Source organism: Haliotis cracherodii, unplaced genomic scaffold (genome assembly GCF_022045235.1).
Source record: "Haliotis cracherodii isolate W230 unplaced genomic scaffold, xgHalCrac1.p SCAF_6, whole genome shotgun sequence".
Classification (NCBI taxonomy): Eukaryota; Metazoa; Mollusca; class Gastropoda; order Lepetellida; family Haliotidae; genus Haliotis; species Haliotis cracherodii.
Window position 1 is genome coordinate 2,480,443 of NW_027266319.1, and position 14,344 is coordinate 2,494,786.

The following is a 14,344-nucleotide window of genomic DNA, read 5'->3' on the forward strand; positions in this document are numbered from 1 at the left end:
AGGTTCACCAGATATATCTGAAAAACATTTATAGTATATCTATATAACACCTGGCGTACGACTACATTCTCTCAGACCCCACATTATATGGTCTCTGATTTTCTGAACCACTTTAGTTTAACGTTTGAAAAATGAACGGTCTAACAATGCAATTACGAAGATTAAAATTAATATTAAATGACAGAAATAAGGCTAAACTGACGGTTAAAAGAAAGTATACACCCATGTGTACTTTTATAGTCAGTTAACTCACTTGCCGCGGGAAGATGTGTTTGACGGTGGCTAACGATGAAACAATAAGGAAATGACTATTCGATGGAGATTATTTGATACGAGTATCGTAGGCAATATTATAAAATTTCAATGAGTATCCCACAATAACAGGTGACGTTCATATGTTTTTACCTTGTTTAGAAGACATTGTCATTCAAAAGAGTCGAGCAGACGACACATCAAGGGACGTAACTCCAATTTCTTACCACCAGGCTGATATCGGTCTCCCATTCAAAATTCAATGCCAAGCCATATCAGCCTGGCATGGGAGTGTAATATGGGTGTGGTTATTACATCCCCTGTGATATGACCTCCTCTATGTCGGCTGTAACACATGCAAAGTGGCATATCATTGAAAGGTGTGTGTGTTATAATGCACTGGTAGCGAAAAACTACAGGACCCATGAGTGAGTGAGTGAGTAAGTTAAAATTTAACGTCACATCGGCAATATTTTAGTCATTACAGGACCTATGAGGTCTACATGGACATATATGGGGTATATTGTCAGTCTGCAGTCACTGAAAACACAACTGAGTTGAGATTGAAGTCATTTTGCCAATCTCATTAAAATCAAATCTAAGTTCTCGCTGCCGCAAAACAAAGTTTAGCCATAGCGAGACCTAAGATATAATTTTAATGAGATTGGTCATTTTGCATACATGGAATAAACATGATGAAACTCAGTCGATTCCCCATTGGCTTCAATACACGCTCTTACACGACATCTAGCAGGGTTCGTTAGGCGTCGGAGTACGTCATTCTGTATTTGGCTATATTCTCCCCGGACACAACCCAGGACACAATACATCGTCCACATAGCCTTGTGCTGTGTGATCAACCGATTTCATTGTGAATGAGGATAGTCGTGCCTGTATAAATGTTGATGATTTGATTTCTTCTTTCTGTAGGTTTTGACATAGGTCATGTGTGAAAAATTGACGTTTAAACATTAAATTCAGAAATATTTAGTGAATTTTCTTATGTTTCACATTCCTAAAAAAGAAACGTTTGAATGTTGGGAGTGGGTAGAAACACTTTTACTGCAAATACGGACATTTGACGAGTGAGAACATTTTGTGAATAAGACAACAGCGAACATGTTTCCTATGTGAAAAACTACACGGAAAAGAACAAAGGTCAAGGTTATGATAACTCAATGTCTCGTTTGTCCACTACTACGTCGAGCATCGCCTGGTCCCTCCTGCCCATGCCGACTCGTGAAGATTCCGGGGTAGAATAGGTCTTCAGCAACCCAGGCTTGCCGTAAAAGGTGACTATGCTTGTCGTAAAAGGCGACTAACGGGATCGGGTGGTCAGGCTCGCTGACTTGGTTGATGCATGTCATCAAACCCAATTGCGTGGATCGATGCTCATGATATTAATAACTGGATTGTCTGGTCAAGACTCGATTATTTACAGACCGCCGTCATATAGCTGGAATATTGCTGAGTGCGGCGTTAAACAACAAACCAACCAACCAACCTGCCCATGGCATAATCACAAGTTGGGGAACGTTAGCCCACTCACACTGTCGTGCATGTACAAGCCCTTGCAGTTTCAGTGGTCTGCGATTCATGTCTTTCCATAAGCCTCCCACTGGGTTAACAGGGGGGACTGTGCATTGTGGTTGGTTCCATATGAATGCTGCTTTTACATTGCTGTGTCCAGTCCAGCACGGTCACATTGAGACATTACGTTAGCTTGGTTCATAATGGAACGGCTGTAGGACTGAATCACAAAAGCACTGGGCCGTTAAGTTGCAATGCACATGCACCAGGGTTGTTCCACCATGAGACCACCACCCACATCATTACACTGCCATCGTCAAATCTGTCGACATTCAGTAAGAAGTTGGCGGAAAAATGTTCATAAACAAATCGGTACACTCTGGCTCTACCACAGCTCGATGCATCATACATCCTGACTCATGGCTGAACCAACAGTTATTCTTGCATTGTTAGACCACCAAGCTCTAAGACTTGCCCAAACGGAGGTGGTTCCATACTGGTCTAAGATCTTTAGCAATCCTGAAAGTGCTGCTGTTCTACAGGATGCTCACCAGTGCCACAAATGATGTGGCCCATGAATCGGTCTCGGCAGCAGTTGTAACAGGTCAGTCATGTGACGTATCATGCTCATGGCACTGACACCAAAGTCTAGAGATGGTGCTCCTGGACACATTGAACAACGTGGCTACAGCCAACTGAGATGCTCCTGCTTCTAATCGTCCAACAACGCTCGTCTTCAGCTAGTTCGGCAAGACTTGGCAGTTGAACAGTTGTGATCAGACGTTTTGGAAACCAAGATCCCTCCCCTGGACCTGATGTGGTGTCATCTTTCTGTATTGGTAAGTGTAGGTTATGCATTTGGTCATTGGGTAGGAGCTTTCATTGGCCTCGCATCATGGTGGGTTACACCTCGCGACAACAGAGCGCATTTTGTGTATTGACCGTTTGGCAACAAACTTTCGAAACTAATTGACCTGTGCTACCACTATCAACCACTGACCACACATTTAAGACACATTGTTTCAGAAACCTCAAGGATCAAGATACAAACATACCAACTAAAGACTTGGTCAGTCTGCAGTCTGGTAAGCAGGGGTGGTGAAAGACTCTATAATAACCAGCATATCTGAGTAATGTCAGGGGCAACAAACATTGGTGGTCTGAAAATCCTTTCTGTAAAGTGTTCCATCCTAAAGAGGCCAAAGGTTTGTATACACCATCTTCTTCCAAGATGGAGTAACAAGGTGTATACAAACTGAAACATTGACAAAAGGTTTTAGATTAATGAACTTTCCTTGCATATCTAGTCAGATATAAGGTCTTTGAATGGCATTTAGAAGTGATATACATGAGGAAGAGAATTTATGGATGTCAAAATCTTTATTATGGGAAAACACAACGTTTCAGAGTATATACTTACTTCTTCATCAGGTGAATGATTGTAATGAGGCAGAGAGCATATGTATGTATGTATGTATGTATGTATGTATGTATGTACATGTAAGGACAACAAAAGTAATAAGATTACAAAAGGTGGAAACTAACGCCTAATTGCATTCATTCACCTGATGAAGGACTAAGCATATACTCCGAATGTTGTGTCTCCTCATAATAAAGAAGTTGACATCCATAAATTCTTTTCCTTAATCTGACATATTCTTGATCATGTGTTCCATTGAGGTGAACGGCTACAAGTAAAAATAAGTAACAAAACCCTTTCCATGTTTATAAGACATCTTTGCCAACAGCTGAGTAGACTGTACGATTCCGACTACATCATGAGCATGTGTAAATCTAAAGATAGTACAGAGTACTCCACCGGTGGTTACAAGATCACAAACAACAGAAAGATAGGGGATGGTAAGAATGAAATGACTTTATTATTGTGAAAATATACAAAATGGGTATATATGAATCATGGATACAGATTTTCCATTGATATTCAATTACAAATGTCAGGCATTACATGCTTAAGAGAATCAAGAATGGTTCATAAACCTTGGAACATTTTAAATTTGGAAATTTCAAATTTAATTAGTTTAGATTACAAACTAGTCCAACCACTGCTATTCTGCCTACCGGTATTCGCCCAATGGAGTCAGTTTCAGCAGAAAATGGAGACTCGTTATTCTCTGGCTCGAATAGCACCAGCATCGCGAGCATTACCATTGTAAGGTACTGACCATTTGGTATTCGGTGTGTGTGTGGGGTGGTGGGTGGTGGTGGTGGTGGGCGGTGGGGGTGGGTTTGGGGGGGGGGAAGGAGAAGAGGATAGAGAATTTTATATCACCACCCAAAAAATTGTCAAAATAATTACAGTTGCATGATGTTTTTCCCTTCAAATAAATTCAGGCTCATAGTTCAGGCCCCCCCCCTAATATCAAATGGTTGGCCTCTGATCAGTTTACACTGTCCGACATGTAGCTGTGTCATTCATCAAACATATCAATCAACGTCAGTATTTACATAATTGTTTGTCATCATATATGAATCAATTTCTCTTCATTCACAAAAACAAAGTGTAACAGTTTATACACGTTTTACAATTTGTCTTTACAGACAGGAGTAATCCTAACCAATTTCATTGGTATCAAAGAATTTGTACAAGTATTTTCAGAACCTCACTAGCCTACTTACTGTCACATTAGTCTCAGCCTTGTTCACGAATATCTCGTCCATTTTCTCTCGGCGCACAGGGATCATGTCCATTTGTACAGAGAATACTGCCGAGATTTAATCAAATAGCAAGCTGTGTTTTTGTTAAAAGAAGGTGACTAGTATAAAGTTGCTAAAGCCGAAAGTTTGGCACACCCATAAACAGCGGATCCAGGCAGCTTGAAGAACATTTATGTATATCTAGGTGACGGAGAGCATCACAATATTGCTATATACAAACAAATGTACAGGGTAAAAAAAACACTCACTCACTCACTCACTCACTCACTCACACTTATTGTACATACTTGCTCAGGCCTGACATGGTAAAACATAGTGCCCAGTCCACATATAACTTAAAACTTATCAACAGAACGTAATAGCAAAAATAAATAACATACTCCAGTTTCATTTACAAAGCATTCACACCAATGAAGGAAAGAATGTCTCAATCTCTTCCTAGTGCTATCAGTTCCTTCAAAGCAGAAAGATGCAAAAATATACACTTATATTATGAAATAGATTTGAAGTAAAGTTTCAATGTGACTTACAATTGTAACCTAACAACCTCCTTCATAGCTCTAGCAATCTCTGTATGTGATAAAATAGATATCATGAATAGATTTGAAGTAAAGTTTCAATGTGACTTACAATTGCAACCTACAACCTTCTTCATAGCTCTACCAATCTCTTCTAATCACTTCTTATGTAACAAAAATCATATTATGAACAGATTTGAAGCAGTGCAACTACATTTTGGATTGCATCATAACATTTTTAACAGAATACAAACTTCATGAAAGATTATGATTATTTGTTGGATGCATAGTATGGTCAAAAGTGAGAAATGAGTTATTCCTTCTGAAGAGATGAGTGAAAATCAAGGGATTAATTACCGAGTTCGGTCAAACAGAGTGTCAGGAGGGTGTGTCATAATCTCAATGCCTTGACGTTGTTAAATAATCTTTTTCCAGAGGGAAAATATCAGACAAATTAATTTGTTGGGGAGGAACATGTCCCGAAATGCTGACTCAGGCAATTCTTCCATCGTCATCCCTCACACAGTAGCAGGCACTCTGATATGAACAAGCCCTGAGAGAAGTAACTGCCCTAGTGGACCCTAGTAGAAAGACTGATGCATTTTAATTTTACATTGACAGGATGTGGTGTGTGGTGCTACTAACCATTTAATAAATACCCTTGTCCTCTTTACCACAATAACTTGCAAGTCTGGATATTTCAATGCGGTCATATTTTCAAGCAAACAATGAATAAGTATCCTGGTTCGATGAAATACATGGAGAGCTTGCTTTTACACCCTGAACATTTGAATGTGGGTCTATCGCAACCTTACATTTAGAAGAGGCATTTTGATTGGTTGTTGTAGAGAAATCCTCTGCCATGTTGGTACTAGAGGAGTGAGATAGTGATGTGACCTCCACAAAGCTGTAGTGGCACATGGCTTTTAGGGAGCGGCATATCTGTAAATAATCAAGTCTGGACCGACAATCCAGTGATTGAAATCATGAGCATCGATCCACGCAATTGGGATACGATGACATGCATCAACCAAGTCAGACCACAATCCCGTTTGTCCCTTCTTACGAAAAATATAGTCGCCTAATGACACATTAGACAACATAACGATGGTTTTGAGCCATTTTCACACCTAAATCCAAAAGCCAAACATTCACCACATAAATAACTCTGTAGATTTAGATAAAGGAAATGTCATATACACCGTGTCCCAAATTTGTGAAAATGTAAGTGACCCATATCATGTAGCTCAAAGGTTAAACTCAATCAATGTCCACACACAACTAACATGTCTAATTGCAGTATCACTTTCCATAAGTCTCCAATCACCTCTCATTACTGTGGTTTTAACATGCAATATGTCTTCAGACTTTTATGAACGTGGTAATTTTCATTACAAGGTCGGTTTCCTTCTGGCCATGAGCACGATAGTGATCACTAATCTCCCCAAGCACCTGTTCACACTCATTGCACAGCTTCTTGAAGAGGTATATGGAGTAACTACCAGTACAGTATCAGCACACATGTGAAATCTTTCAATGGGTATTGCAGAACATTCAGTTGTCATGTAATGTTTTGTTTTTATCACACATCTGTGTTTAGAGAACATACAAATAACAATTAAGCCAGAAGCAAATAAGCACAAATGATGAACCAAGTAATACTCGAAGGTCAATTTAAAATATTGTTCTTCAGACTGTGTCAACATGTCAACAGGTGAAACATAAATAACAAATGTAAGGATGGTTAATTTCCTTCAAACGCTTTGTTTGTTACAGCGAATACATTTCCATAAACCTAGAAAGTACCGTAACCGTGACAAATTCTCTGAACAGAGGCTCCTAGGCACTTCCACTTCAGACAAGATGAGACAAGACCTAACATTCCAAGAAAAGAATATATCAATGCTATGGCCCATGGTAAATGTTTCTTTCCAGACACTTGGATATTCCCAGAGGACAGAAGTATTTTATTTTTTCCAGAAAAATCATGACTGGAAAACAAAGCTAATGATCCTTCAATGAAGCAGCGATTTCATAAAGTGAAGATTAGAAATCTTAATCATCACAGGTAAAAAGACGGACATCCTGTATTGTACTATACATACCTGAGTGTTGCCATCTTATTAGTTTAACGAGTTTTATGAAGCCATGCACTAGTCTGTTGAATACTTTACAAGTCTGGCGATGATCCTTGATAATATGGTGAGGGCATGTACTAGTCTCTGAAAAGCCTTAATTTGCATTGTCTTGAATATATCCCAGACTGACCATCCCATATCAACCATAACGTCCAACTTAAAGTAAGATACAGTGTCAGGAATGTCCTCAACAGAGATCCGCTGCCCATCTGAAGTGGGGTAACGTTAACAATTTTAGAATGGTTGTCGATTGTCATCTTTGAGAATCTCCGATGCGGGTTTTCCCTCTAACTCTTCATAGCTTCCAACATTCATTACACTCATCACGTAACACTAATAAACTGCTTTTCAGAAAGACAATGTGGTATTACAATTTCCGAAGTAATATCAGTGTACATAGCAATTAGGTCCCTGCCTTGCACCCGCAAAGACTGTTTCAACGTAACAACCAATCAGAAACCTTGTATCACTGTGTAATGGATTATTTAACACTATGTGACTTGAAAGCATGGTTCTTATTGGTCAGCATAGTCTCACTGTAGAATGCTTCATGTCACCGGTGAATCAACAATTTGCTCTACTTCATGTTTATGCATGTAAATAATTTGTGAATAAAAAAAGCACAAGAATCGTAATAAGTCAAGAGGACAAGCATTTTAGCATAATTTTAGGCTCAAAATCATAGCTATTATGCCCAAATTGTAATGGTTGGTATCTCTGCCTTCATCAAGGAACAACATGGCCGTCAACGCACCACACAAGCGGGATTTGGTTTTATTCGATCTCTCAGCTCCTCTCTGTCAGTCACTGGTCAGAAGACCTGCTGTTTTCTGTACACTGAGCAAGGTGTATGGAGCTTGTAGTGTCTCCATCAAGACTTTAAAGCTTGTATACAATTACAAAGTTTGTCTGCTAGGACGTCCTATCTACATCAACTCTGTGCAACTGTCAGGACTTTGCCTTGAGGAAGAAAGTCTGAAACAAACAAATTAAACTTGTGAGCTACTGATCGCAGATTTGTGACTGCATCGGGTGTGAAGTAGTTATTGTGACCAGAATGTTTTCTTTGTTTGTCCGTTGTTTACACCGTACTCAACATTATTCCAGCCATATGATTATTATTATATGTAAATAATGGAGTCTGGACCAAACAATCCAGTGATTGACATCATGAGCATCGATCCATGCAATTGGGATGCGATGACATGCATCGCCCAAGTCAGCGGGTCTGACCACCAGATCCCGTTAGTCTTGTAACCATTTTATTCTATCATAATCTGTGTGATAAGCATAGGGGCTGGCATCAATTTCGCTCTGGGATACCCGTAGTTAAATTGCATTTTGAAATTAACATATTTATCTCCTAACTTGAGTAATGTGTTTTATTGCTTACTTTTAAATAGTTTCTAAAGGTTTTCTGGTCGGCTCTCAGGGCTTGACAAAATTCCTGCAACAAACAAAATATTAGAAAATATATATTCTAATATCAATGTCCGGCCTCCAAAATCTAGCAGAGACTCTTCTTATGCCTGCTTCTTAATACTGAAATCTGGTAGAACAGTATATACAGTCACCACTTCGGTGAAACCCACAATATATATATGGTGCAGACAAGGATCATAATCAGGGTAAATCTGGTATCGTATGATCCTGGCACATCTAAGGAGGGTTACTCTGCACAGCGAGCAGAGGCTCAGCTCAGACAACCAGACCAGATGTGCCCCCAAATATACTGAGTGAGTTGGGTTTTATGCCACTTTTAGTGACAATCCAGCAATATCACAGCAGGGGAACCAGAAATGGGATTTACATATTTCAACTTATTTCCGCTTGACTATTTGTTTTACCTGTGTGAGTTCGGGGCTGACGCTGAGCGTGGGGAAGTACTCCGACTGCAGGTAGTTCAGGGACTCCTCCCCCTGTGCAACAAAACAATATGGCTGTCACTTCATGGGAGGACGACTTCAGTGGACCCAGGCCTAGTTCCACAAATCTTAACTATGATAGTCGTAAGCCTATGTTAAAGTATGGGAGTTACAATCATCTTAGCTCTTAGATCGCTTTGTGGAACGGGACCCTGGCCATTACAATTTGATTACATGGCAGGGTTCGCAACTAGTCCGAAGCCAGAGTCTACGAAAAGTTGTTCTACTAAGCTCAGCTAATAAGGGTCCATATAAGAATTCAACAATCCTCAGGAAATGATGAAAAGTCTTAGACAAGCAGATTCAAAGACACAGTCCGTTATAACTCTACTGGGATATATGAAGTATTTTTTATCCCATTCTTAAAATAAATCTTTTGTGGTCAACTTGTGAAATGATGTCCATTGTATCCTGACAATGATAAATACAGAAACGCAGCGATAGAAACTAACATTTTTAGTCCACTAGTCCTTATAATGATAACATATAGCAAAAGCCTTAAAAATGGCAAATTTCTACTAGTCCTCATGATACCTTAACTATTGGGCAGTTTGGAAAGGACTACAGGACTCTGGAAATGGTTTTGACCAAGTATTCTTCTAATAATAAACAATATAATCTTCAAAAGTGTTAAAAGATAACATTATGTATTACAATGAAAAATTGCTAATAAATCCAGTCAGGTGAGAAGGCCGTAGGTTATTACTGAACCTACCCTCTTGTCAAAGATGCTTTTCAAGCACATGGCACATTCCCCCAGAGCCTGAAACAGCAGCAACACGAGTGAGTGAGTGAGTGAGTGTTAGTAACAGGATAACTAACAGGGAGTGATTTGTTTGTTTGTTTTTTGTTTAACGCTGCACTCAGCATTCCAGCTACATTGACAGCGGTCTGTAAATAATTGAGTCTGGAAAAGACAAACCAGTGATTGATATCATGAGCATCGATCCACGCAATTGGGATGCGATGACATGCATCAGCCAAGTCAGCAAGCCTGACTACTCGATCCCATAAGTCGCCTCTTACGACAAGCATAGTTTGTCAGCACCAAACCCTGCATCACTTGGGGCTTTGTTCCCTCTCTAAGCTATAACTGGTATATAATTTGGTGCTGACAATCCCAGTAATATATTAAGACGAAATGGGGTTCGAATCTACCATCATACTTTCTAGCATGCCTTAGGGACGCGACTCTGCACAATGAATTGCAGCACCTCAGAGAGCTGGGCCTCAGGGGCAGCCAGCCAGGCACACATACCTTTATCAAACTACACCATGTGTCATCTTTTCACTATCCCATCAGTGGTTTCAATGCCCTGGTTTAACTTTAAATGAACACATAATAATATCTGCATAAACTAAGGCTTGAAAGTTATCAAGTATTTCTAGTCAGTTTCTAAAATACAGATACCACTGACATATGGTATATAATGGGGTACTGGAAACTCACCAGTGCTGTTTGACCATCTGTGAGGTCAAAGGTTGGTTTCAGGGGTGCGAGGAAACATGCTGGGATGATACTCTTATACAGGAAGTCAAGGAATCCCACAATGCCATTGTTTCCACCTGGAACAGAAGCACATGTCTATGATAATGGCTGCATGTTAAGGAGGCAAGGAAACGGCTGGATGGGAAAACCATGGTAACAACAGCCACACCCCTCGCAGCGAACAGTCACAATCAGGATTGTATCCAGGATAATTTGGTTTGTTCTTTAATGCCGCACTAAGCAATATTCCAGCTATATGAAGACAGTCTGTAAATAATCCAGTGATCGACATCATGAGCATCAATCTTCGCAACTGGGAACGATGACATGCAGCAACCACCTCCACTTACGACAGGCATGAGTTGCTGAAAACCAATTCCCAGATCTTCACGGGTCCTAGGATCATTAATTAAGTGTCTATGATTGGTTGGTTGTATTGTGATAACTTGATTTGTTTGTTTGTTTGTTTGTTGTTTTACTCGGCACTCAGCAATATTCCAGCTATATGACGGCGGTCTGTAAATAATCGAGTCTGGACCAGACAATCCAGTGATTAATATCATGAGCATCAATCCATGCAATATTCCAGCTATATGACGGCGGTCTGTAAGTAATTGAGCCTGGACCAGACAATCCAGTGATTAATATCATGAGCATCAATCCATGCAATATTCCAGCTATATGACGGCGGTCTGTAAGTAATTGAGCCTGGACCAGACAATCCAGAGATTAATATCATGAGCATCAATCCATGCAATATTCCAGCTATATGACGGCGGTCTGTAAGTAATTGAGCCTGGACCAGACAATCCAGAGATTAATATCATGAGCATCAATCCATGCAATATTCCAGGTATATGACGGCGGTCTGTAAGTAATTGAGCCTGGACCAGACAATCCAGAGATTAATATCATGAGCATCAATCCATGCAATTGGGATCGATGACATATATCAACCAAGTCTGCGAGCCTGACCACCTGATCCAATTAGTTGCCTCTTACGACAAGCCTAGTCGGTTGCTGAAGACCTAGTCTACCCCGGATCTTCACGGGTCCCCATGATTGGCACATTGGGAAAAAACATATATTCTTCAAAATTGGGACTTTTTGCAAGGTTGTGTTCTTACATTCAGACATTCTAATAATGAATTCAATGCAATAATGTCCAACCAATTCACTTACAGAACACTGCAAATTAATGATACCCTAAAGAGCAATATATTTAATTCATATTTGGAAGTTTTAACCAACTTTTCCTGCAGACTTGGGGCCAAACTTTCAGGCTCTGAGAATAGCCCTTGCTTGAGGCAGTGTCTTGTTTCAGAGATAAACACATAAGTGTTTGAATATTATTGCGGTGAGTAAGAACTGGTGCCCAGCACCATATGCTTTCTCGACTTATTGCATCAGGGACTTTGATGACGGTGTCATCATGCCTGCACTGATCGCTGCTGTAATATCAATCCATGGTTGGCTAGACTTGGATTATTTACAAGCCATCGCTGTACATGCAATATTGCAGTGTAAAACAACAAATGAAACTGTTTGAAGTAGGACCACTCACCCCAGGCATCGATGAGTTTCTTCAAGATGTTGAAGCACAACTTCTGGCTCTGAAATTGGACAGAAAACAAATATGAATGATGATCTACATCCATGTAATACTGTAACATCATTACACGGAGTATCTCCATTACATTAGTGTCCATAATGTCAGTAATGTCAGTAATGTCAATAATACATGATGAGATGTTGATGTTTATCATTGTTACTAAGCACTGTCATGTCAAAACCTTCAGTTGATCCTCTTTGTATGACTGTCATGTGATACTATAAGTCTGGAAGTCTTCAGGAAGTGCTTGATGAAAACCTTCAAATAGATCCTCTTTGTACGACTGTCACTGTTATGTGATACAAAAGGTCTGGAAGTCTTCAGGAAGAGCTTGATGAAAACCTTCAAGTTAATCCTCTTTGTTCAACTGTCACTGTCTGTTGTTTCAATCACCAGGTACACATCAGTGTAGTCCGGTGTGTGTCAGCCAGTGTTAATATTGCAACAGGCGACACCAACAGAACACACAGTTCTAGTGGTAATTTGATGTTGCTTTCTATCAATCCGTGCATGGTGTTTGTACATCACATCAATAACTTTCACGAACCATATCTCGTCCAATCATATTTGCATGTGTTTAGTATTAGACACCTGCTAGCATATGGCTCCAACACTCTGTAGTAACACCCTGACCCCTTCTGTATGAAAGCATCATTGTCATGTGATACTATAGGTCTGGAAGTCTTCAGGAAACACTTGATGAAAACCCCTCAAGTTGATTATCTTTGAACGACTGTCACTGTCATGTGATACAAAAGGTCTGGAAGTCTTCAGGAAGTGCTTGATGAAAACCGTTAAGTAGATCCTCTATGTACGACTGTCACTGTAATGTGATACAAAAGGTCTGGAAGTCTTCAGGAAGTGCTTGATGAAAACCGTTAAGTAGATCCTCTTTGTACAACTGTCACTGTCATGTGATACTATAGGTCTGGAAGTCTTCAGGAAGAGCTTGGTGAACACCTTCAAGTTAATCCTCTTTGTACAACTGTCACTGTCTGTTGTTTCAATCACCAGGTACACATCAGTGTAGTCCGGTGTGTGTCAGCCAGTGTTAATATTGCAACAGGCGACACCAACAGAACACACGGTTCTAGTGGTAATTTGATGTTGCTTATAATGAAACAATTAAAATAGTGGCACACTTCAATACACTGAAGAGGCTAATCTTACTAGTTACAGAACAGTGTTCAGCAATCAGAGAATGCAGTAATAACTTCACAGACAATCACTAACACAAACAACACAACTATCAGTGAAGTAAACAATAATGCTATTCAGTATTTTTCAACATCCAAAATCATCAAAAGGCACCAGTTCATTACTAGACTGGACTGCACAGCAAGTTTCACCTAGAAATATTCAACGGTTTAGGTTTCTGCTCCTGAAAAGATTTTCAGTAAACGCCAACTTGTCGTCATGAAAACAATTATTTCTTTTTCAAATATACATCTGAAATCATCAAAAGGCACCAGTTTACCAAAGACTGATCTGTATAGCAAATTTCAACAAGAAATATTCAATGGTTTTGGAGTTCTGCTCTGGAAATAGAAACAGACAGACAGACATGCTGATCGCAATATCTCCCAATTTTTTCAACCGGGGGATAAAAAAGACAGTGAACTACAGTAAAATGTCAATAGAGCAGTGTAATACAAATGTAAATGTATATTGGGCTGATAATACTTTTTAACCTAATATTGCTCTTTCTTGCTACAATTTGTGAAAAAAATGAATAATGTATTCGAAGTATTTGATATTCTATTTCATTAAGACTCGAAAGAAAACCTTCACTTCAAATGAGTTTCTCTGTAAAGAAAGCAGCTTAGCTGTTTGGAATTGTAATAATGTATAACATGTATTTATTATGTTCTGCACATAACTTTCTGTACTTTTAGATTTGCATGTGCTGAGTATTAGACACTTGCTAGTGTATGGCTCCGATACTTGTAGTTACACCCTCATCTCATGTGTAAGAAAGTCATAGTGTCACTGTTATGAGATACAAAAGGTCTGGAAGTCTTCTGGAAGTTTTAAGGAAGTGCTTGATGAAAACCTTCAAGTAGATCCTCTTTGTACAACTGTCACTGTCTGTTGTTTCAATCACCAGGTACACATCAGTGTAGTCCGGTGTGTGTCAGCCAGTGTTAATATTGCAACAGGCGACACCAACAGAACACACGGTTCTAGTGGTAATTTGATGTTGC

At 39.6% G+C, this 14,344-nt stretch overlaps 1 protein-coding gene across 1 annotated transcript in view; it reads right to left on the minus strand.

The window, feature by feature from the left end:
• Nucleotides 1–6,066: 6,066 nt before the first annotated feature.
• LOC139444895 (exportin-T-like) overlaps nucleotides 6,067–14,344 on the minus strand; it is a 40,283-nt gene continuing 32,005 nt past the window's right edge. Inside the window, exons 21-26 of the mRNA XM_071225900.1 lie at nucleotides 12,093–12,141; nucleotides 10,490–10,605; nucleotides 9,755–9,802; nucleotides 8,962–9,033; nucleotides 8,508–8,561; nucleotides 6,067–8,089 (exon numbers count right to left, since the gene is read on the minus strand). Coding sequence (XP_071082001.1) covers nucleotides 8,063–8,089; nucleotides 8,508–8,561; nucleotides 8,962–9,033; nucleotides 9,755–9,802; nucleotides 10,490–10,605; nucleotides 12,093–12,141 — 366 coding nt within the window. The 3' untranslated portion in view covers nucleotides 6,067–8,062. The remainder of the gene's footprint in view (nucleotides 8,090–8,507; nucleotides 8,562–8,961; nucleotides 9,034–9,754; nucleotides 9,803–10,489; nucleotides 10,606–12,092; nucleotides 12,142–14,344) is intronic.